Below are 26191 nucleotides of genomic sequence, written 5' to 3'. Positions count from 1 at the left end.
TCCACAAAACAAGCAGCCTTTATTGCAGTATTACAAAACACTTTCCATTTTGGCAATATTTTACAACGCACTTAGCTTCAAGGATTGGGAAGGAGAGATTTGGAAACTAAAGGGGGAAATTTCAACGGACATTTCTAAAAGAAAAAAATGTACCAACCCTCCCACCCAAATAAAATTCCAAATGTCACTTAATTTCACTACCCAAGAAGAGGCCACGAGGAAAGCAGCAGGCAAAACTCTGGCAATTTCACTATGGATCATGTCAGAGACAAAGGAACATTCAAAACAGTCATCAGTACGGTCGGTTGCGCTGATCATTTCTGTAGTCGTTTCTAGGAATGAAAAATAAAGAGCCAGACTAAATTCTAATTTTGTACCAAAGAGGAGCATTAAACACTTCAGGATACAAGTGACTGGTATCAGTTCAATTTCTGTAAGGATGACACACCATGCCTAATTTCTCTCCTAGAAGGTGCTTAATGAGTATCTAATTTATCAGCTCTAGGACCCATGAAGTTCCTAGAAGCTTTGCTATCACTCTCTCAAAAATTTTCCACCTAGAATAAGAACTCCAAACCACTGTGGCATTTCAGGGGGTCAGAGAATGTGCTAATTCCAGCACTCTAAACAGAAGAGTAGCATAGTGGAATAAGCAAGCAAACAGTTTTGTTAAGAATTCTGGATCTGCCACTTACTGTGTGACCTTGGAAAGTTACTCAACGTTTCTACTCTGTCATTAGAAAATAGTAAGGTACATTTACTTCATAGAGTTGACAAAAGGACTAGAACTAAAAAATATAAAGACACTTTCACAGGATTTGCCACATGGTAAGAAGTGTCAATAGATGATAAATTACTAACAGCTAACAATTACACAGTGCTTACTATAGGCTAGCAACTGTTATAAAATTCCATGAAGCCAGTGTTATTAGCCCCATTGTATAGATGAGAGTACTGATGCTCCAAAGGGTTAAGTAACTTGCCTAAGGTCACACAACTAAGCAAGCTATGGAGCCAAGATCTGAACTCAAGACAGTCTGTCTCCAAACTCTGTGCTTTTAACCACATGCTATACTAATTCTCACTATTCTGTACTACCTCTAGCATACACATGCTTAGTGTAATAATTGAATTTATTTAATATCACTGGTTATTCAGTTATTTTTCTGCCTCTACATTATCCAGGTGCACAACACACTCCCATTAGTATCATCAGTGATTTTCATCTGAAAAAAGTATTATCAAAATCTCCAGAAAAACAACTGCAGAGGAGCACAGGTGATGTGAAAAAGCATACCCCTTATGAAAGGTATATTCTCCCCCATCACTTAGCGATTGAGAACCCTTGATTTACAGTTTCAAATTACCTCTTAGTTTCAATTATCTTTAACTATAAGGAAGACTAGAAATATACACACACTCATACAAATATAAAAATTTATGAATAATCCAAAACAAAATTTTAGAAATTGCTAAGCCGGGAACTAACTGGATCTTCTCCACTCTAATCGACAGAATTGCCAATGGGAAATTCAAGTTCCAAAAATCTAGACAATAATAAAATGTGACATAAAGGGCTCAGACCCTAAAATCTAAGAGGAGTGAGGTAAAAATTACATTCTAATACTCACCTTCCTCCCATTTTGCCTCCATAGCCACCTCGGTCTCCTCCATAGCCGCCTCCACTCCTGTCTCCTCCATAGCCGCCTCCACTCCTATCTCCTCCGTAGCCTCCACTTCGGTCTCCACCATAGCCGCCACCACCACCACCACGGTCTCCCCCATAGCCCCCCCCACTTCGGTCTCCTCCATAACCTCCTCGGTCTCCTCCATAGCCTCCTCGGTCTCCTCCATAGCCTCCTCGGTCTCCACCATAGCCTCCTCGGTCTCCACCATAGCCTCCTCGGTCCCCACCATAGCCTCCTCGGTCTCCTCCATAGCCGCCACCTCGGTCTCCTCCATAGCCGCCACCTCGGTCTCCTCCATAGCCACCTCCTCGATCCCCACCATAGCCACCTCCTCTGTCCCCACCATAACCACCTCCACTTCTGTCTCCACCATAGCCACCCCCACTTCTATCTCCTCCATAGCCACCACCCCCACTTCTGTCTCCACCATAGCCACCCCCACTTCTGTCTCCACCGTAGCCGCCTCGGTCTCCACCTCTGCCCCCACGACCTCTGTAGCCCCTCTCTCCACCGTAGCCTCTTCCCCGGAAATCTGCAAGGTAGAAATGCAAACCAATGAAGCCAGCAAAAAAATGTAAAGCTTCCTTAATGCTAGTCAGAAGATAAATACCATGCTGATGCTATTTAAAGGCTGACCCAAAGGGCTGACCTACCTCCTCCTGAAGGACGAGAATCCTCTGGTCTGGGCTCATTGCACTGATTGCAGGAATTCCTTCGAGCAAAGTTCATATTTCCACATGACCTAAGAAAGAAAAAGAAAATGTTCTTCAATAGTTTCCAACGGATTCAGAACCCACACTTGCACCTTCAAACTTCAATTCCAACTCCTACTTCCACCAAAGTAACTAGGATACTTACGGATTAGGGCACACCCAGTCCCCACTTTTGGGGTCTCCACCTCTTCCCTGAAAGCCTCCACGGCCTCTATATCCTCCACGGCCTAGGGCATAAGGGAGGAGGGGAAAAATCAGCCTCAGACACTAACAAAGCAGAGAAAAAGCACCAAAGAACTAAGGGCAAGTACCCACCAATAACTGGGCAGCCCCCAAATCAAGACATTATGGTAGACCTCTGTGATTTTGATTTGGGGCTTTACTTATTAAGTGTAAGAAATGTGGGAAAAGAACCCCAGACATACATTACAATGCAAAATAGTGCACTAAAAAACTTTTCTGTAATACCTTCAGTCTGAGAATCTCAGTGATAAAGGTTACATGAAAAGACATATTCCCAATTTAAGAATTAGACCCCATAGAAATGATCGAGCTGGCAATAATTGTTATCAGGGAACTTATAAACAGATTAAGTATCTAATTAGGTCATTTAGATAACTGTTCCCTGATTTGCAGGTGAATAACAAACTGCTATACAGCTTTCCAAAGGGATTTCTAGAACCATCTCCCACTACTCTCTTAGGTTATTATGACACCTTATTTACCTAATCTCCTATTTGGTAGCTACGCTCACTTTAATGTAGAAGGAGAAAGACCTTGAGAGAAAAAGAGGTAGTAGCAAGTTCACATAATAAGGACAGAACATGGACTCAAATTCAAACCCTTTGTACAATATCCAAGCCAGTGAGCAACAAGGTTCTTACCTCGCCGCCCACCTCCACTTCCACCTCCTCTCATAAATTCAGGTCTTCTGGTGGCAAAGGACACTTTAATGATGTTGCCATGGAATTCCTTCCCTAAGAAACAAGAAAATGGTTTTTAAGAAATGCTATTCCACATCTGCACTTCTCAACAAAAACATTAAACTATCTTAGATATTTTTAATTTCAGAGGACTAAATGACATGTTCTCACAGAAATTCAAACATACTAGTGTTCTCAAAGAGTTATTAGGGTTAAAAAGTGACATCAACTACTGGACAGAGTAGATCTATCACTGGACAAATCATTTCTTACTAAGTAAAAAAATCCTACATCTAATATTTTTACATAAAAAAAAGTCAAATGCAGAATGTGTGTAGTTTGCTGTTTGTTTTTTAAAAGAAATAAATGTATATGCATGCATGCTAACATGGGTGTACATGTTTACCTATATATGCTTGCATATACACCGTCTATTGTTCTTAAACCTCAGTAGGGAAAACAAAATCAGTGGGTGTCAAAGGTAAAAAGAAAGCTCGTTTTTTTATTATATATTCCAGGTACCATTTGAAATTTTTTTACCACACGCAAGTAGTATCTTTAAAAATAATGTGTGCATATGTGCTTACATATATGCACACATACACAAAATCTGCTGCCCTAGAACCTTAGAGAAAGAAATTATCCTTTTTATTTAATACTAAATAAGAGAACTTATATATAATAAAAAGGTCCCCAAGGAGTCAAAAAATGGTTATAAATACAGGAGTCTTGACGTCCTGATCAAAGCCCTAACTATTATGGCTGGTGACTTTCCATAATGTCAAGTGGTATGACATACACTTTGACATAGAAAGCAATTCATGGATAAGTATTTTAAAAGCTGTACAAAGATCTGGTAAGATCTGACTATGGAGTTAAAAGTTTAAAAGGCCATATGCCCTGTGGGCAAATGGCACGAAAATTTTTAAATATACCATAAGCAAAAAAAAAAATGCCTTATGATTCACTGAAACTATATTTTTAAAAAAAGAGAAAATTGAGGAAGAATGGACCTAGCCTTCAAGAACAAAATGATGGCACCTCATGGATTAGTGCAAAAATATAAAGAACATGAATGTAAGAACACATAAGGTATCACAATCTCATCTCTGAAGAAAAAGTACAATTATGTTTTACAAGACAAATGCATTTATAATAACATGGAGAAATGACTATGTTAAAATGTTAAGTGAAAAGTACATGAAACAAAACTACATTTGGAGTATGATAAACTACATGTTAAAAAGCTGGAAGGAAAGGTAGTAAAAAGTATTATCAGTGGTTATCTCTGAGTAAAAGACTATGGTTGCTTTACTTCTGCTTTCCCATAATTTCTTATTTTCAGGGGAAAAAAGTCTTATTATTTCTTCTGAGTATGTATTAACTTTGCATCTGAAAATTAACCTAAATTTAAAAAGAATATAAGGTCAAGCAGGCCAATCCTCTACATCTATTGTCAGGGTGGCCTCAAGCACAAGGCATGATATAAGGAAATATTCTAGACTAACGAGGAGAGAGTTCATCTCATTTATAAAGGTATATAAAAACTTTGGCCTGTATTCTTAATTATCTACAAGTAAACATGAAAATAATCACTGTCGAAAAACATTTTGACTTCAAAACTAGAAAACATTTAACCAAATTGAATGCTCCAACTATATGAGAGGGGTATACCATCAAACCAGTCAATGGCTGCCTTAGCTGAAGGAGGGTCATCAAACGACACTGTTGCCTCCCCTTTTGGCTTCCCCGTGTCCTTGTCTGTGTACAAATTTATCATTGGTTTTCCAGTCTTCTTGTTTGTCTGAGGAATAAACAAAATGGTGTTAGCATGTAAAAAAAAAGTAATCAGGAACCATGATTTATTTTTTTAAAGGAATTCACACATCCATATTACAAAATACTGTGCACCTAATATACAACATACAAATAAAGTTATCTATAGGCTCTGAAAAAGAAAATTCTAAGACACATTAAATGAAAACCAAGCTATAAAAAATGATACATGTATACTTTTTTATCTATGTTTAATTTCTTTAAACTTCATGTAAATATATACCTTGTAAAACAAACAAAAAAGGCCAGGAAGAATGTTCACTAAGCAAATCGATAAATTACCATTAAGGAAAATACACTAAATTTGGCTGCAAGAGGAGCAGAAGACAAAGGAGAATTTTTGCTTAATCAGCATTGTAAATACTTTACATATTTCATGCATAATTAATCCCTTAAGAAAATTTAAATCCCCAAAGACGGGGAAAATGAGTAATTCACAGACACCAAAAACAGAAAAATTGCTGATTTCAGGAAAATGCTACAGTCTATTAACATTGTTCTAAATGCTGCTTCCTAGCTGAAGAGATGAAAAATATTTGCATGAAACAGTGCACATATCACTTAAGTAAACAATAAAGTTATAAAACATTCCATATTAAGCTAATATGTATCACAGACGTGAAATACCAAAATAAAAAGCTGTTACTAACAACTTGAGTTTATATATACTGCAACCTATAAAATGTCACGATCTTATTTGATTCTCACAATTTTTTAGAAGCTGGACAGAGACTACTTTTAGAGCCCAAAGATTGAAAGCTAAAGCTACACAAGGCTGTATAAAGGTAAACACAAGCAAGAAATAAAATCTTCATGTATTTAGCAAATTTAAGAAAGGCCTACAGACATGGATAAGCATATGCACTAGGGAATTTTAAGAGACAAGCCTTATTGTGTAGACTTATTATGTAATCCCTGTATCCTACCCAGAATATGTTGATAATTATGAGGTTTCAACATAAGCCATACTTTTCACTCACCTTGATAATTCCTATCTGTTTAAAGAACTCCCCAACTTGATCTGTAGACACACCCTCCCCAAGTCCTTGCACAAAGATTGTGTTGTTATCTGAATTATCAGATTCTGAATCTAAGAGGAAAAAAAATATGGTTAATTTATATATTCTTTAGTTTTACTACATCCTGCTTAGTAATCAAGAACAATAATTTACTTTCCAATATACAACTGTTTCTATGACCAAAAGGAAAAAGGACCAATAAAAGAAAAATCTTATATAAACATGCAAAGTGGTCACAATAGTTATTTGGTCAATTCTTAACAAATAAACTTAAGGTAAAGTGGATCAAGTCCACACTATGTGAAATACACAAAGCCAATTAAGGGATATCTTACAAATGTCACTCTTTAAATTCAGATACAGGACTAAAGCTCATGAAGAGAAGAAAGTTAGTTTATAAATTAGCACTCCTTTCTTTGGAGAGCTTTAATTCTTTACAGCTAATCTATACTTTAAAGGCTCTCAAGAAGAAATGTCCCCAAATTTGACACTTTGGACTTCCAAGCAAGCCAAGCAGAACTGTTGGTTTCCCATTCATTGCAACAAGCTTTGTATATACCAGAGGGTAGGGGCACCTTGACACACACCTTACCTTACACGCACACTTTTGGATTAGTACAACAAAGTAAGAAAGATGTACAAAAATTCAGTCCATCAAGGGATAATTCAGAAATTGCCATCCATATAGAATACTTTGGCATCTTAATAAAAACAAAAGTTCTGATTTCAATATGTATTAAAATTTTTTGGCTCAAATAGATTTTTAATCTCTAACTCACAACTTTCAAAAGGCTCCATTTAGCCTTGAATTTCATTTAAAAATAAAAAACCACATGAAATTAGTGACCTCTGCCCAGAGTCACACAATTCTCTTATGTATGAATGCAGATTTCTTAGGCCCCCTAAGGAGACTACCAATCTAATGTAATATTTTCTTAAACACAGCTTCTCTACTTCTAATTCCCCAATGATACCAATTGTCTCAAGTATGACTTGCAGTAATTAAATAATACTAATTAGCAGTAGACAACCAAGTATTTCTTCACAAAAGAAAAAAGTAGAGCATGGGGAAGCACAAACAGCAATTTTTCCCAGCGAACTTTCCAATCAATCTCCCTGAATTTTTCTTTCTGGTATATGTCTTTAGAAGTAAAGCTCCCCGGTTCTGGCGGCACAATCAAATTAAATCTTCCTTCTGTACTAAATCTTCCAAACACACACACTTTTCCCTTGAGAAAAATGGAAAACTAACATTCTCTTAAAGGCAAAGTTACAAACTGCCATAAACCTTACCAGCATCTGGTCTGGGTCCATAATCCCTATGACCTAAGGGGGGGGAAAAAAAGGGAAAAAAAAGCTATTTAAGGCAACTCACTGGAAATCATTTTAAAAAATAGTAATAACCAAGGCATGAAAAAATCAATACTTCCAAAATCCTTGAAAGTCAACCATCACAGATTTACAAATTAAATATATAAAGTAAGTTTTATTAAAAGTTTAAAAAATCAAGATGAAAGTCAATATTTCCTTAAATGTGTCCCAAACAGTACCTGCCACTTTGGCATTATGCTAATATCACTTTTGTTAAGCTCTGGTTGTGAAGGCTGATTGGAAAACCCTAGTAATTCTTAAAACACCATGTCAGCTACCTTTATAAAAAAAAAAAAAAAAGTACTGTCAAAACCCAGTGACGGTCTCATTCATTGGTCACCAGACTCTTTCATGCAAATTCACTGTGTAGAAATCCACTGGACTATCTGAAATCAACTGTGACTTTTTAATGTTTTCTTTGATATATATACATGTGTGTATATATATATATATAATTTCTTTTTAAAGCACACAACACACACCAGCCTCAACACAGTAAGAAAGGGCTTAGACTGCATCTGCGGGATATTGGTGGCTTTTAGATTTATACAGCATTTCCACTGAAACATTTTGGGATACTCAGCACTTACCACCAAAATTTTTGAAGCCACCGCGGTCACCACCACTGCAGAGGAAAAATTGAAGAAATGATTTCTTCCTTAAGTCTCTAATGTGCTGAGCCCTGGGCTCAATCTACACTTAACTGTCACAAGTAGAGCACCTAGGAAAACAGTAGCACCTCTAACTTTCCAGTAAATTCCATTTCATAGACTTCAAAATGTTGTTTTTACGTAAGTGTTTTCCCCAGGATCTAATTCCACAAGGATGCCTTTTCAAATGTATTACAGAACATATCTATTATACTCTTTATTTAAAATCTTCCCAACCCCAAGCCAAAAGGATACTATTCAAATCATAACTTAAAGCGGTGGCACAGAATGAAGAATGCTAAACTAGAGAAAACACTCTTTCAAGGGAAGTATTTTTTAAACTATGAAAAAAGAAAAAAGAATGGAAGAACAATATAAAGCAAAGTTAAGATTTTGATAGCAGAACAGGAGAAGTAAAAACTTAGATACTATGTTCTACTGTGATACCAAAGAGTGGGTTTTATGAGATGATGAAAAAAAAGTGAGGCACAAATATACATGAAAGCAAGCCTGAATGAAGCAGTCTTAAAATCTCATATCATTCTGAAAACTGACAAAAGGAGCACTAAAAAAGTAAATAAATAAATAAAGACTTAAAAATTGCCCTCCTACTTCATACCCACTAAAATTTACTAGATCTCTTCACATCAGAGCTGAGGTTCATGTTGCCAAATGTTCTATACACCAATCAGTAGTCCATATCAGACACAGAATACACATAATCCAAAATATTGCCATTTCACACAAGAAAATTACTTTATTTGACTAAATTCCACTGTCAGATAGCTCAAGAGTTCTTTTATATAAGAAATCTAAGATCTCTCTTATCGAGAAACTCTTTAAATCCCCATATGTTATAAGCTTGTTTCTCTGGAATGAAGTAATCCTCTAAGATTCATATGCTGACCTAGAAATAAAAACACCCAGTTTTCAGATGATATCTCATCTACTACTACTAATCTTCTATAAACCAAGAAAATAATCCAATATACTAATGTCTCTTCACTGCTTAAAAGCCTCTCCTTTAGTGATAACCATGCCCTCTAGATGGCTTTTCTGAGCCATCCTGAGAAAAACCACTCTGGCTAAATGAGAAAATAGTCTTTCTTTATAATAAGTTTATTCTACTATCTTGATGTTAAAAAAAAAAAACAAAAACAAAAACAAAAAACTCCCATCACAACCAGTTTAGATATGGACACATGCATTCTAATTTGCTTTCAGTCTATTTAATTTTCAGAAAACCTAAAGAGGAGAATAAGGCTATTTCAAGGCTATTTCAAGGCTATGTAGATAATATGAAGCTCAGGTCCTTCATATATAGTTTCCTATTGATTCTCTAAGACGTCTTTCATCACAGTATCCAAGCTCTACCTACACTTCTGAATGATCTGTATATCACTGCTTAAATCTTTAAAAAGATGGGGAAGCCCTTCTCAAAGTTCTTAAGATTAAACTGCTAAAAATCTTATTAGGAAGCACGATATCTCAAGTTTCTTTCAAGATGATCATTAGAATTGCAAAAAAATGATGAGAAAAGAACTAATGAAAATATTTAGTCCACATTCCTACATCGGGAGGTTAAAGTCTCCAAAATAAACTAGATTTTTAAATAGGAAATTTTCACAAGTGTTGGCAAAGATACCTTTTAATTATTTTGCTGTCATCTTAACCAAGCAATAAACTGTTTATCTGGCCACAAGGAAGAAAAAATATTCCATTTCATACATCGGCTTACTTCCTACAATTTCTATTCTGGCCAGCAATATAACTTCAAACAATTTTTTAAAAAGGACATACCCACTGCAAAATAAAAGGGATTTGAAACAATGACATTTGAATAGGCTTATAATTTCCTATTCTTCTATATAATGACATTTTAACTTAAGTCATCTTTATTGAGCATTTCCTTTGAAAATACAGGAGCTGAAGATTTCAACACAATAGGCATAAATATAGAAACGACGTAGTACATTCACAAAAAGTGCTAGTCTTCAAACTAAGAGACTATTACTAATCAATCTTAAAAATTTGAACTAGTCATTAATCCTCCCTAGGCATGAGATTCCTCTTCTCTACAAAATAAGGTTCTACTCAAAGGGCCATCCATAGAATGGCAGCATAAGCAGAGCCTGGGATCATCTAAGAAAAACAAGACCTTGGGTTTCATCCCAGACCTACTAAATCAGAATCTGCATTTTAATAAGATCCTTAAGGAACTCCTATGTACATTAAAGTTTGAGAAGCACTAGTCTAAATGATCTATAATTCTATGCGAAGCATTCATCCAAATTCAAATGTTTCGATTATTTTTTTTCCTTATTAAGAAATTCCCTATTAATTAGTTATAGTATAATCCCTTATTAGGAAATTTATTATATTAAATATAATAAATACACTTTAAGTAGTACTATTAAATGGTTAACAGAAGATGGGCCTACAATTAAGAATATTTCTTTCAAAACTGCATATCAAGTTACAAGTTCCTTTTCCATATACTAAGTTAAGTCCTCACTAGTAAATTAAGACATGAATGTATGTGAACATCTGAGTCAAGGCGTTGCCACAACAAATTTTTCTCTAAGAAAAGGAAGCAAATTTGTACACACAAAGAATTCCTGAAGAACATTTTAAAGTGAAGTAGTAAAAGTATTTACTAGAGTAGAGACATAATATAAGCACACTCAAAATTTAAAGCTGAGTGCCCTCTGCATAAGAAAACCAACTGAATTTTTGACTCAACTACAAAAATGGGTGCCCCAAGTTCAAAAGCACAATGAGCAGCCTACAGTAAGGTGGATTCTGAGGGATTTTGCACTGCTACAACATAACATATTAAAGAGAAAAAGACAGTCAAATGTCAGGTGCTTATCAAGAAAGTTCTTTGACAGAATCTTTATTCCCAATCTTTAATTTTAAAAATCTAAATATATCTATTCAAGTACTAAAACTGCCAAAAAACAAAAGGACAATGCAGGAATCTTCATTCTCAAAAAAATCCAGCATCTTAAGAGAAAAAGGGACCTGGTTAAAAAATTGAAATAGTTTTTTTAAAAACCCTGTGCTGTGCTTGAGTTTTCATACTAGTAAATCCAGAATACCATTTTGGGGGTATGAAGACCGTCATTAATTGCAAAGATAAATGACTCAATGGATTTAAATACCATTCTCAATATTAGCTGCATTTATGTTTCACCTTCTCCCATGTCTTATAGGTGTGGTAAAAAGGCTTTCTGGAGTCAGCATTTACCAACATTTCAGGAGGCCAGGAATCTATCATTCTAGAGCTGTACCATCCAATATAGCCACATGTGGCTGCTGACCATTGGATAATAAATTGAGATGTACTCTAAATGTAAAACATGAAATGGATTTCCAAAGTTTTAGTATGAAATAAAGAATGTACACTAGATAATTTTATACTGATTTCACAATATTTTAGATAAACTAAATACATTATTAAAATTAATTTCACCTGTTTGTTTTTTCTATTAGGCAGCACTGTTCTAGACTATTACCAGAACACACACACATTTTTAAGAGAGCTAATCAAAAACTCTTATAAAGACATTCAAATTTCAAAATAACTTTGTTTTAGGCTTGAGATATTAAAACCTGAAACAGCTATTGAACTTGACTGACATACCAAATGAAAAACAGTTATGAATAAAGTTCTGGCAATTTTCCAATGCATTCATCACAATGCTGAATTTAAGAACAGAATTTATGGGCTTAAGTTTCTAGTCCATTAAGAGGTCAGTGACCAATTTTAAATGACACTTAGAAATTCAATCTTTTTTGCTGCAACTGCTTTTTCAAAAAACATTATTTCCTACTGTCCCTACAACCTTCATTTCTCTTCCATATTTGGAAAACTGACAGCTTCCTTTTTCTTCCTCTAGCCAAGCACCCATACAACCTCATCTAAGAATGTCCCATCCACACATTCCACCCTCACCCACAAACTATGCCCCGTCCTCTTCAAATATAAACCCAATTAATGCTAACCCAAAAGGATCGAATTTGCAACCTTGCTATTTTTTAAGAAAGATGAATAAAAACACAAATGCAAGTATTGATGAAGACTAACAAAAAAGGTCTGGGTATTTCTGGTACTTAAATGTAAAACCACAAGTGAAAAAGATCCTAAAACTGGGCATTTTTATTTAAATTCAAAATACTTTACCCCATAAATAAGCTAAAAGCACATCTTGAGCGAGATATTGTGACACATGAAAATGATATGAACTTCGAATTTCGGTTATCCATAAATGAAGTTTTATCAGAACACAACCATGTTTATTCATTTATATACTGTCTATAGATGCTTTGATGCTACAAGGCCAGAGTTGAGGAGCTGCAACAGAAACGGCATAGCCTGCAAAGCCTAAATTACTTACTATGTGGCCTTTCACATAAAAAGTCTGCCGACCCAATATAGAGAGTAATCACCATAATCCATATAGAGTTCTAAGAAAGCCCTTTCATGAACATCCCATTTATTGGCGTGGGGGGAAGCCAGGTAGATAGCAACTGCACAAAACCCCTCCTCCAATCCTACCCTGACTTGAATCAGATCAGCATCATTTTGACTTAATACATAGTGAGTCCTACGTAAGATTTTGTCTGAAGAGGTTCTAAGGCTAAATAAAAAGATATGAAAATCAAAAACTTAGTTCATGAATCAGCGTATGGGCCAAAAATTATACTGAAATACGTTACCAGTTATAAAAGTGCTTAAAAATGGGACTCCCAGGTTGGTTAAGGTATGGACCTTCCCTCTTTTATCAGGAAGATCATTTGAGGTCTTTTCAACACTCTGATTCTAAGGAGTCATCTCTCAGAGACAAAAATATATTTTTAAAGACTTCCCTTCTACCATTCAGATATTGTCATAGTTTAATAATCTACAGGATATAATTATAACAGCCTTATGAAAAAAAATTAAACATATAATGTACTATAAAATGTATAGCATTCCAAGGCAGCCAATTATCCAAAACATAGTAACTAGAAATTTAAATATATCTATTGGTTATCTTGTTTGGGATTACTTGAGGTAGGTAGGAGGCTATGAGATAGAATAAATACCATGTCACTTTACATTGTTCATTTATAGCCACATTTTGACAGATTGTTTTTTGATAATGAAGAGGCACATATTTGTTTTACCTTAGTAAGCTGAATTTAACTATCAATCAAAAGGCTCTTAATGGTCAAGTTTTATAAAAGGTTATAAATATGTTTAGACTTTAGTTTTGTCATTCTATTAAAAAACAATGTACACTAAACATAAAGAAATACAAATCAGTGAGATAAAATTCCTAGCTCACTTGAAGAAATAACAGTGCTGTACATAACTGGTTGCATTTCTCAGGGTTACCACAAGACAGACACTCAGTCCCTAAGGAGCAAGAGTGAACTGGTAGTGATATATTATTAACAGCTGTCAGTTAAGAGGCCACTGACCATTTCAATTCCCAAGGAACATAAATTATCTTTAAAGCTTGTGTATTTTACACACAAAATTTAAAATCTGCAGACTTCTGAGGACAATAAATGTCAACTACTTTTTCATTCTTCTTTTTAGAGCCAAACTGCTCAATTTACAGATGCATTTAACAGTAATTTTAAAAACAACTTTCATAACATATGCCATAGTAGATACCAAAACCTGGTAATACTAGCAATGGAGAAAAGAAATGCTGAATTAAAAAAGTCATTCCTTTTCCACAGCTTAGTCTAGACAAAATACACAATGGTATGTGATTCTGCACTAAATTATTTACTTAAAGAGGAACAAAGTAGTTTGGTTTCATAAAATCATTCTCTTTGCCAACCCTACTTTTATACTCTGCTCTTGCCTAATATCTTCTCTTCCCAAGGGGATTCGAGATTAAGGAAAAGTCTCTCTGCCCTCTAATCTACAATTAACTTACCTTTTATTTTTACATACAAAACACTTGGATTTCCCAAAGTCATCTTTTAAAAGAGTTTATAGTCTAGAGCTCTGGCAGGTAAAACATAGTTAAGTGGTTTAACCACAACCACAGTAGAGGACTTTTCTCCACTGGTGGTTAATGTATACCATGTAAACTAAGTGCTAACATAAGACTATTCTGAAGCAATTTAGGTAACATCTTAAGACTGAAAATAAATTTTGAATTTCTGTCCTCTTCTCTACAACATAATCTCTTTAAGCTTCTTATCTAAATTAGATGCTGGAATCAAACCAGCTAAGTAACACACACAGAGGAAAAAAAAAGAAAAAGAAAGAAAAAGAGAGAATGTAGATATCTATACCTAAAAACTTACCTTGATACTGTCATAGGACCTCTTCCATCCTTGTCATATCCCCCACGCCCTCTACCTCCTCCCTGTGACCCGCCATATCCTCTATTATCTTCTCCATACCTACTCACATCACGACGGTCATCTATAAAACATAATACGTACATAAATAAATTATTATCATATCTGACACAGGCTTCCCATAACATAATCTTAAACAGCTCTTTAGGTCATACATCATGTCCTTTGGAAATGGCACATGGACACAAGAACTCAAAGGCAAGTTATCATAAAACCATCTGGAATTAAATTTATTTAAGAATTCTCTTTGTTAAATTCCACTGCTAAAGTCAGACAGCAAAACGGTAAGGTGGATTATCAACATTTGATGTGATGAGAATGTGGACATTTACAGCATCAGGTACAGAACCCTAATAAATTAGATGAAAAGTATAACCCCAATCTTAAAAGTGATTACTTTCTTCACCTGGGAAATACTGAAATGCAAATTAAGCAAAGGCAAGGAATAACTAGTTTTTCAAACTCAAGAGATACTTAAAACATATATTCACTGAAAATATTCTGTGAATGAACTTCCACTTTTACTCATTTATTTATTTGTTCAATTACTGAACAAATATTTATTGAGCACTTACTTTGAACCAAGCACTATCCTAGAAAATGAAGGTACAAAAATGAGTAAGATGTGACCTTTGCCCTTGAAGCATTTTCATGGCGTGAAGAGATTTCTAAATATTAGTGGTATATACAAAGTGCTAGAGGAAAACAAAGAAAAATGACTAGCCCTTCTTAGATGAGGGCAGAGAAAGCTAACATAGGATCGTAACTTCCCCAAATCAAGTAGACCACTACTACCAAAAGAACTGGAAGCAGCAACATTTGTCAAATGATCAGAGTTGACTGAGACAACAAAGGAAATTTATGTAATCAACCATATAAAAGTCACATGACTATTCAGGAGTCTCTAAGAAGTTCAGAAATAGAAATCTAATAAACTGGTTTTGACGGCCATGAGAGAACATACTCAAATTCTTATAACGATTAAAATCCTATGTGGGTTTTTTATACAAAACTCAATATACAAGCAATCCTTTAAGCAGAATAAAGAAAAAAAGAGGTCATTATATCTTACCTTGTGTGTGGTGGCTGTAATTTTCCCTTTGTGAATGGTAGGACTGCTGGTTTTGATTATAGGAATCATGCTGCTGATCATAATTTGACTGCTCGTCATATGAACCTTGATGTGGATCATAGCCTGACTGTTGGTCATACGAATCTTGTTGACCATAGTCTGATTGGTCATATGAAGGTGCTCTTCCACCTTGGCTAAACAGAAATCAAGAACTTGAGAGATTTTATAAAAGAATTGTGTTCACTGTAACAAGTCAACTGAGGCTGATATAAAATGCCTGACCAGCTAGACCTGAACCATATTTATTATTTTCTGATGGAAATCATTTAGTCTTTTATCTACAAAATCTCGCCAATGGAATGACCTTCAATTTCACTTTCATTGAATAGATACATTATGAAAAAAAACCACATGCACCTTTGAAACATCACTGAAGCTAAAAATCACTATGATTTTTACATCTCCTCGAATTTAAAAAAAAAAAATTAAAGATGTCACAAAGTACAGTAATATGTCTGATTCTTTAACAAAGATATCACAAGTACTGAGTCTTTTTAATAGTTCCATTTAAAGGCTCTTTCTCCTTAAGTTTAACGATATCTCAGTATTTTGGGAACTATTTTCTTACAATTATTCAACAGTACATTCTAATTACTTCAATAATAAATTTTAGAAAACAGTAATCACTCAGATTTTTTAGCCTGCTGAGTAAGAGAAAGAAATTTGCTTTGTGATGCCATTTTATCTGAAAAGTCAGACTACTAAATAATGAGCTTGCTTTCATATCATCTCTGGCAATTCAAAAAGAAAATTCTAAGTATGATCTGAGGAATATGACTATCAATTACCAGCTCTCAGGATGGAACACTTAATTGGATTTGAGTTCTAATTTTTACTTTTAAAAAAAAAACTCATAACTAAATAGTCACATCTTATTGTGTCAGATGATCCAATCAGTATATTCCCCAACTTCCTACCCAAATCACATCACATCAATAGTCAGAACTCTAATACCTCACTTTAAAATGGCTGTCACACCAAATCTAACATTTCTCTTTGGTCTACATTTATGTCATACTTCCAAAAATATATCCCTATAAAAGGATTCTCCTTAAATTTAAAACTAACCAACAGGGCTTGAAGAGTTCTTCCTTCTAATGTAACATGATTTCTGTATGTTACTCTCTACATTTGTACTCACTTTCTATTTTCAAAGCACTCTAATATCTATAAGACTGATAATTTGACCTCACAAATCTTTCAACAGTTTTAATTAAATTTCACTTAGAATAATTTTCTTCACTGCAGAGAAAATACTAGTGACCTTATTGTTTGCCTCATTTTTTAGCTGTATAACCCAACAAGCTATATGATTTTAACTTCTCTTTACTTTTGTAAAATGGAGATAATTACTGACACTATTTCACGGTGGTAGTTAAAGATCAATTAAATTAGAAAATGCAAAAGCATTTCATGAAATGTAAAGCACACTAAAAAAGTTGCCATTAAAATTATTTTTTTTATTAATTTTTATTATGGTGACATTGGTTAATCAAATCTAGTAAGTTTCAAGTGTACAATTCAAAAGTAAGGCATATATATATTGCACTGTATGTTCACCGCCCATAGTTAGATTTCTTTCTGTCACCACATAGTTATTATTAAAATTAGTAACAAGTACAGACTCCTCAAATCTAAAAGTTAAAGAAACTATACAATCTATAAACTTGCTGGTAAATATTCACATACCTATGTTAACAAAACATATTTTAGGGTATGTGAAATATGTGCGTAGGTTTTGGAACTTTTTTTAACATTTTTGTTCCTGGAAAGATAATACATTAAAATGGTTAAAAATCACAATAGACATAAAAGTAAGCAATGAGAAGTCTTTTATAAGCAGGTTTTTATTTAATATCAGGTATAAAAAGAGGTCCATTTTTTTTTAACATTTAAATCATGTGTGTTCATTTACAGCCAAACAATTTTATAAATAACATATAAGTATCAAATAACAGTACTGACAATTTCTACATTCTTCCTAACACAAAACTATAAAATTCATACTCCAAAACTTTTCTGAAAAAAAATGTTTAAAGCTAGGAGTTTGTTGGTGAAATCTGATTAATACTCAGTGTTATTTCCGCTGCCCAACACGGTCTCAGTATTTTTACTGTTTTCTTACCCTCCTGATGATTCCGTGTTTTGCTGTCCCTGGTTATTATAAGATTGCTGGCCATAGGAGCTCTGCTTTTGATTCTCATAACCACTGTAGGATTGTGAATAACCTAAAGATTGGATGGATATACCTTTTAATAAAGGTTCTGATTTTTAAATTTGTAAAGTAGCAAATTTAACAAACCAGTCCAACCTGATTGGCTTTGTCCATAACTGGAATAGCCGCCATAGTTCTGTCCATATGAGGAATCAGTAGTTTGCCCATAGCCAGAATAGCTCTGAAATTTAAGTAAATAAAAGTTTCATCACCCACTTGAGACAAAAATAACTATAAAAAACACAATTTATATTTTAACCTACTTGTGGTGCTTGTCCATAACCTTGATTGCCTTGATTTCCATAGGAATAACTGCAAAAGAAAAATGTACTGCTTGAAAGAAATGTGCTAGGATTTAAAAGAATCCTATTTTTATTTTCGATTTTCAACTCAAATACAAGCTTCTTTTGAGAAAGTGTTAGTCTGCCTGTCTCTGAATTTAAACTGAAAGGTGATGATCAAAGACTGTTAACATAAATGAAGTCACTCCAGACCTCTCGCATGCCAAACACCGAAATTTTGCTTTTACAATCCCCCACAAATAAACAAAACTTCACCAGAGCTAGAAAATCCAAAGAGATTATGCTTTGAGGGTAGGGATGGGGAATGACTACAAAGTAGCAAGTCCCATAATAAATATCTGAAGCAGAAAAATGATAGCCTTTTAATCGCTTTGATCAATTTAGTTATATTTTGATAGATAAATTTCTCTCATTTGCCTTATATCTATCTGCCTTTTAACTTTGTAGAAAAGTGCAACTTTGCACCTCAGTGATTAGAGGCATGTATAGCTTCCGAGTACTATCACGGAATGAAATTATTCTGTATTTTCAGTGTCATAGCATAGCCTGCTATAGAGTGACTAAATAAATTACCTTCCTCAGATTTGAATTCTTTAATTTTACAGCACATAAGCTATAAGAAGTCAAAAACACATTCTCTGAATACATGCCAAATAAAAATAAAACATCTACAAAAAAATCTTTTTACCATTTTAGAGCTATCAAGCGCTAACAGAATTTAACTTTATAAAATCTATTTCATTAAATAAACATTTGCAAGTTGCCTACTATGAGGTTAGTACTATCCTGTAAGAATAAAAATGTCAAATTTGTCTTCATGAACCTTAAACTTGATGACATAAGATATTTGAGATGCTATTCTGAATATCTCACTGAGCTGCGAAACGTTTATAGTATGAACTGAAAGCTATATTTCTGGTAAGCAAGAGAACTCTACTGCATATAAACATTCACAATAAAACAGACTACTTTTTATTGTTAGCATGATAAGGATTCTTTAAAAAATATTCAACATTTTTATTATAGTGCTTCTAGAATATCTGCTCTCCTCTAAAAATATTAACATATCACATACAATAAAAAAATGAAATGCTTTTTCTTAGAACCTGTTATAGCTAAATTGCTAAATCCTTTTAATAATTTTTTTTAACTTTCCCAAAGAAAATTATCTTTAGAATGCCTATGATTTTATTTTAATCTCTAGGGGGCATCTGATTATTTACTGATTCAGACGGCCTTTAAAAAAAAAAAAAAAAAGGGAAGAAATGTTTCACAGAACCTATTTACAAAAGCCAACTCTTTCCCCTTGACAAGCTAATATTTAACTCTAAGACATCCAGATACCAAATCTAAAAAGAGGCCTGACTGAACTCATTTTTTTTCCTCAGTTCTTTTTCATGGTATTATTAAAATGTACGTATACTTTACCTTTGCTGCTCACCCCCAGACTGACCGTAACTTCCAGAATCTAAAACACATAAAAAGAATTTTCAATCTGGTTTAACGTTATGCTTCCCTCAAAGGCTGACTTTAGATCTTACAGATGAAATGTAATAAGAAAATGTCATAAAAAGGAACTACAGAAAGAAAAACTACAAGTTAAAAATACTGTGCAAGGAGAAATCTGTACAAATATTTACTGTTTACAGTGACTACATGTTTAAAAACTACAAACATGTCCTGACAGTCACAAGAACCAAGCGAGCAAATGTGAAACAATCAGTCAAAAATCCATCCTAGTAATAAAAACTGAAAAGCTCAAGTTATATTATCTTTATATACAAAAAGACATCTATTAAACCTAATCAGGACCAAAAAGGGGATGATGCACTGACAAGATAAATATCTAGGATAGCATTTACTTGCATATCCTCCCCTGCCCAACATGTAAACCATTCCCTTGTAATGGATTGCTTTGGCTGTGCCAACAACAAAAAGATCTGTGAAGATTTGGTAAAAATAACTGTTAGTTGTTTAACTCCACCTAATTTTCCAACCTTTCAGGGTCTTGGCCAACAGATATACCGACTCATCGAAACCTACTTCTAGCTTCCTTTTTGGCAATAAAAACTAACGAGGCAGGCATGAATTGAATAATATGCATCAAAAAAACAGGAAAAAAGTTTAAACTATGAGCTTTTCTCAATACTTCAAAAATGTTATATCAAAATTTTCTGACTATTCAGAGTCAAATGAGTAAGTTTATTACTGATGAATAAGAGTGATATTATAAGAAATAGTTTCAACTGCAAGAAAATGACTGAGTCTCACAATACTGACTATTAGGCCCAACCTCACCCAATTTGAAACAAAACCATTTGTTGTTAGACTGTTATGAAAACTCACCAAAAATCAAATCAGTGACTTTTTCATTAATTTGTATAAAGCTACAATTTGGAAACACTGCCATTGACTTGAAGTGAGTGACATCAAATTAGCCCCTTTTCTGCAGCAGAGAGTATCTCCAACAAGACTAAACAAATTTTTTTAAATCCACAATTATAAGCATTTTGAATGCAATCCTGACACAAACTACTTCTTTGAATGTGAAGGACATAAGGCTACTTTAGATGAAAAAGAAAAAACTGTGCATTAATGCCATGACCGTGATAAAATGACTCTAGATTTACAGCTAACCACCAAATAAGAAAAATATGAAAAGGATGCAGACTCTAACCGGACCACAGAAATTAGATTTATCTATCAAATAGGGAAGGAAATTAGCTTCGACCAAATCAAAAACTGTAAAGGATTATTGGGGGGGTTCAGGTGGAACAAATGAGTAAAACTTAAGATACCCTGGGGACATAGGAAACTTTAAATTACATCCGAAGGCATGAATGTGGAGTCCAAGATCTGTTTCTATCCCTCAGACAAAATTATAGACATACACGACACATAGGTCACATGACCCTGGCTCAAATCCTGTAAATATTGCATCCTTAACTATAACTGAGTCACTTCAGCCCTCTGAAATTGTCAATCTGACTTCTTTAGCTGGCTAAATAAGCATATTAACCACTAAGTCTGCCAGTAAGTCTGATCCTTAGTATAAATACTTGAGAAAGCACAGATGATTTATATTCATCAAATAATATCATTTAGATATTATTTATAGCGTTTCACATAACTGGTCATAAAGAATACTTGACACTTGAGCCTTGTGTCTGGACCCATCAATTATTTAGAAGCACTTTTATTTTCTTCCATGTGTTTAAGGTTTTGATTGTTTTTGTCTTATTTTTCACGGCAGCCAGAAAAGGTATTTTCTGTATTACTCCTGATGTTACAATTTGCTCTTATGCTTTTCCCCCTTATTAAATATTTTATTTGCTTCAATGTCTCCTATGTGCTTAAAAAGAATTGTGTATTTTCTAAATGATGAACAAATTCTGTTAAACCTATATGATGCTTGTTAGTTGCATCATTCACCTTCTTACTGTTTGCTCTGCATGATGTATTAATTAAAGAGAGGTATGTTTTTAAAAATTCCATTTGATTAAAGAGTTATTTGGTTTGGTTTTAGGAGGTTTTGTTGTGCTTTCTTTATTTTGGTTATAATGTTAGGCACATAAAAGTAGAGATTTACATCTTCCTGAATTTCCTTTTAACATTACATAAATACTATCATTCAAAATGTCCACTTTATTCTGACTGGTAACATTATCTTCCTTTTGGTTGTTTTCCTGGTTAACCTTTTTCTATCTCTATACTTTTAACATTATGTTTTAGGTATGCCATTTCTGAACAGCATATAGCGAGATCATTTTTTCCCAATGCGAGAATCTTTGTCTTTAAACTGGTATTTTGTATATATGCTATTGTTATTTTATTTCTACCTGCCTATATTGAACTTCCTAATTACCAGGATTTTTTTTTTTACTTTGAAACTGTTCCTGCCTTCTATTGGATTTTTACCCCTTTTCCAGCTGTTTAATAATACATTCAATTTATTTTAATGTTACCATTCATAATTATATTCGCATTAACATGAATTCTTGACTAAGTTCAAAATGATTAACCTCCATTAGAATATAAGAACATTAATAACAATGCCAATCACAGCCCTCACTTATTTTGCTCCATTTTCCCCATCCTTTTGCTTCCATTTTTAAAATCTCTGAATATAATCACCTTAATCCTGTGTTCCAGTCAGTATTTGCTTTTTGTTTACTGTTTGCTTCCTCTATATTGTTTTTTAATCCTAATCCTCCCTTCTGAGTTTAACTTAATTTCAGCAAAGACACGAAAGTGACAGTCTTAGTCTTTTTATTTGGGTAAATATTTCAAGGTCAATGGTTACTCTTTCCTGGATATTCCAAGGATCATTTCACTATTTTCTGGCTTTTTATAACTTTTAGGTCTATCAATCTTATCATTTCCTTTTTCCTCTGGTAGGTTTGTTATTGGTACTTCGATCCACTGTTTCACATCAGTGTATATACGTACGTATAAACTGACTTTTACGTGTTTGCAACTACTACTGTGTTGATGCAAAAAATTTCATCAATTTTGGAAAATTATCAATTAACTCTTCCATTTTTTCCTCAAACTCAGATGTATAACAGGACTTTTCAATCTATTTTTCATGTTTCTTAATCTTTTTTCTTATCTTCAGCCTTCTGAATTGAATTCTGGGTAATTATATCACATCTATCTTCCACTTCACTATTTCTATCTGCAATACAACTTATCCACTTTTTATATTTCTAGAAGTTATATTTGGTTCTTTTCCTAATCTATGTAGCCTTTTCTCATGTCTTGCTCTGAAAGTTGGCTCCTTTTAGGTTTTTAAACATTATAAATATGTAACATTCACTTTCAGGTTATCTGTAAGGGGTTGTAATCCCACTTGTCACTCATTTTCATGAAATGTTTTGAGTTCTACAATATTTACTGTGAACTCATCTTTCCCAAGCACGTTTTTTCTGTAAGAGTCCTTGTTGACCTAGGGCATGGATTTCTCCCAGAGAAGTTTTTCATTTGTTTCTACTAAGAACCCCAAAGGTATTACCAACTTAGAACCAATTTTTATGTTAATTATTTGGCCTAAGGTTCTCAGATCCCATAACTAGCCTATGTACATCCAATTGTATGAAGTACAGTGGACAATTATGAATTCTGAATATTTTTTTTTTCACTTAGAGCCCAGGCTTCCTTGTTATCTCTTAGGCTGGTACAAAAGTTTTTTCTAGTTCATTCTCTCACAGAAGATACAGTCTTTCAAACATCCGGGTTTTACGTAAGTGTCTCCATTCCCATTACCCAGCTCTAATGGTCTCGAGGCTCTCCCGTCCTTAGTTTTAGTTACTTGAGAAATAAAATCCCAGTTTCTAAATGATGAGACCTATATCCTCCTCTCCAGGGCAACCACCAAGTTAGCTCTGTGCCTACCATTCTAACTTCTACTTTGTTTCTGGCAGCTGGGGCTTGCCCTTTTTTCCTAAGTTATTGCATCTTTAGGTGTTTGTAGATACAGAGGATTTTCAAGTTATCTTGGTCTGACATTATCACCAAAATGAAAAGTATCTAGACTTTGTAATTTTTATATGTATAATTGGTATTATATTTATAATTTTAATTTGAAAAGAGTCAGATAATTCACATTTGTAAACAGTACTTGAATGTCCGAGAGTCTGACAACATTTACTATTTTATTGATTATATTAAGTGTTTATATGTTATTAGGTTTTATAAGTCTGCCCTATCAGGCATCTGGAGTGGTTGAGTCAATACGATAAATTTCTAAGTGTAGTTTGGAATGTTTAAAGGACTTAACCTAACTTAATGCCATTAGCTGTTGAGGGAACGGACTTTACTGTTAAATTTATTAACTTAAACATTCACTGAAGAACAAGTCAAAAGCATTACTCCTATTACTATACAAAGTCAAAAGTATTATTTTTATACACATTACAAAATGTAAATATATAACACTAAAAAGATTCTACCTTTAATTTAGAAAAGATGTTATTAAATCATTCTTTTCACAGGTGAAAGCCAATCTTTGATAGTTAAAAAAAAGACTCAAATTAAAAGTGACAAACATCTAGTGTCCAAGTAATCTGAAGATCAGTACTAACAGGTAAACCAGCTCACACACTAACTTGACACAATGAAAATCCCAAATTTTACAAACAGTATACCTCTAAAATTTAATTTTCCATAAAAGCTACCTAGTCCTATAAAATTAAGCCATCATTTTATACCAACAATTATGTTAAAATCAAGACAGGTCAAGGTTTTAATGAGCACTGTATCCACTAAAAGCTATAAATTTCACCATGAGAATCCGAGAATTTTTCTTTTTAACCATGGATGGGTTACCCATCCTCCTGAGGGTGTACTTCTATATGCTACTGTGGAGCTTTACCAGACTTCATTTCAAATTATGCACCTGGTAAAAGATGTACCAATGTCTACTTCGGGGTAAAGAACTATTTGTTTGAGGAGTAAACAAATGGAAAGAAACAGATTAAAAATGCCCCTCCCCCAAAATCGATATTCTGGTTTAACATCAATGTTAATCTAAGGACTGTTTATCATTCTCCTGTCCATACCCTGTAATTTAGTCGCTTTTTAGTCTACTGCTTTCTTTTTGGTCACACATCTCCATCCTTCTGCAAGAATGGATTACGGGGGGTTTTATTTAAATACCAACACGTTCTCCCTTATAAAAAATGTAAAGATTCTGTCAGAAATCATTTTCATCCCAACCATATGGCTTTACGGGAATGTTCTGCTTTTCCACCTGAAAAGTGGTAACTAACTCTCATTGTTTCTATTAAGTGGATAGCTGAGTCTTTGCAGCCAGTGATGCACCCAATAACAGAGGACATTGTGTGGTTAGCTAGAACTAAATCAAGAGAACACCCATGTTCCAGACTTTATATTCTGGGTTAGCAGGATCTAAACTGGCTGTGCTTTAGAGACCAATGTCCCTTTTCCTCTTCCACACAATGGAGGGGCCTCTATCAATTTAAATGCTTTATTGAAGATTGCCTTTCTCTCGTATGTTTTAAGGTAAACGCCGTATGTACCTACAGGTGCCTGTCGATAACAGAAAAAGCTCTTTCAAGCTCTTGCAGGAGAGAAAAAACTGAATGACAAAGGGTGAAGAGGAAACTGAATTATATGCAAACACCCCCAAATGGAATTTGGGTAGTTACGACAGAGGGAATGAAGATTAGCAGAATTTCGTGGAAGGCAACGTCCTTTTGAAAGGGCTCCCAGGGTGTCAAGGCCTCCACCTGATGAATGGGTGAGTCAGAAGGCCCAGCTCCACTCCATGGATGGGGAAACTGAGGTACGAGGCGACGAGACGACTGGCCCGAGGCCTCGCTGAAAGATCTGAGGCGAAGCGGAGAACCAGAAGCACGGATTCTCTCAGGCTGATGCTCTAATCACGGGCTCCCCCCACCCCGCCCTTGTGATGGCGTAGACAACCTCCGCCTCCGACTCACACCCTGCCCCGGGAGCCGCACGTCGCCTCAGGTTCCAAGGACAGGATCAAAACACAGGGGGCCGAAGCGCTCCCGCCGTGATTTGCAGACGGAGAGCGTTGAGAGCGTGCGTCCCTCCAGTCCAACATGGCGGCGGCAGCGTCCGTCCCCCCACCCCCCAGCCTCCCTCGGAGCCGGAGGCTTTCCCTCGGGGCCCTCCAGTGGGCGGGAAGACGACCCATCCCCGCCAGGCCCCTTCTCGCCGCTGCCGCTGCTAGCTGAAGGTATCACCTACCCGACATGACTAACGGCTGCGGCGCGGAGCCCCCACAGCCCGCCGAGAACAAGGAATACGAGACCCAAGCGGCGCGGCGGCCGAAGATGTACTGAGGTCGGCGCGGCGCGCTGAGCCCGACTGCGGGGCCTCGGCAGCCAATCAGAAGACAGTGGGCGGTACCATGGAGTCACTGCAGGAGGGGTGGTTATGTACTACTACCAGCCTCCGAACCCTGAGGACTTCAGAATCCT

The 26191-nt window shown here is 34.9% G+C and overlaps 1 protein-coding gene across 1 annotated transcript; it reads right to left on the bottom strand.

Annotated features, from left to right (window-relative positions):
* TAF15 (TATA-box binding protein associated factor 15) lies at nt 1-26096 on the bottom strand. Its single transcript, XM_016123483.2, has 16 exons — nt 25959-26096; nt 19650-19689; nt 18183-18231; nt 18016-18100; nt 17830-17932; nt 15645-15838; nt 14516-14636; nt 8141-8175; nt 7473-7505; nt 6141-6250; nt 4999-5128; nt 3286-3378; nt 2547-2628; nt 2342-2430; nt 1632-2220; nt 1-332 (listed from the first exon to the last, which is right to left on the bottom strand). Exons 1-16 carry the CDS (start codon nt 25963-25965, stop codon nt 293-295), a joined length of 1800 nt encoding a protein of 599 aa, XP_015978969.1. The 5' UTR covers nt 25966-26096; the 3' UTR covers nt 1-292.
* Between the last annotated feature and the right edge of the window lie 95 nt (nt 26097-26191).

Source organism: Rousettus aegyptiacus, unplaced genomic scaffold, assembly GCF_014176215.1.
Source record: "Rousettus aegyptiacus isolate mRouAeg1 unplaced genomic scaffold, mRouAeg1.p scaffold_m13_p_6, whole genome shotgun sequence".
NCBI classification, from domain to species: domain Eukaryota; kingdom Metazoa; phylum Chordata; class Mammalia; order Chiroptera; family Pteropodidae; genus Rousettus; species Rousettus aegyptiacus.
This window is presented reverse-complemented; position numbering and strand designations above follow the sequence as displayed.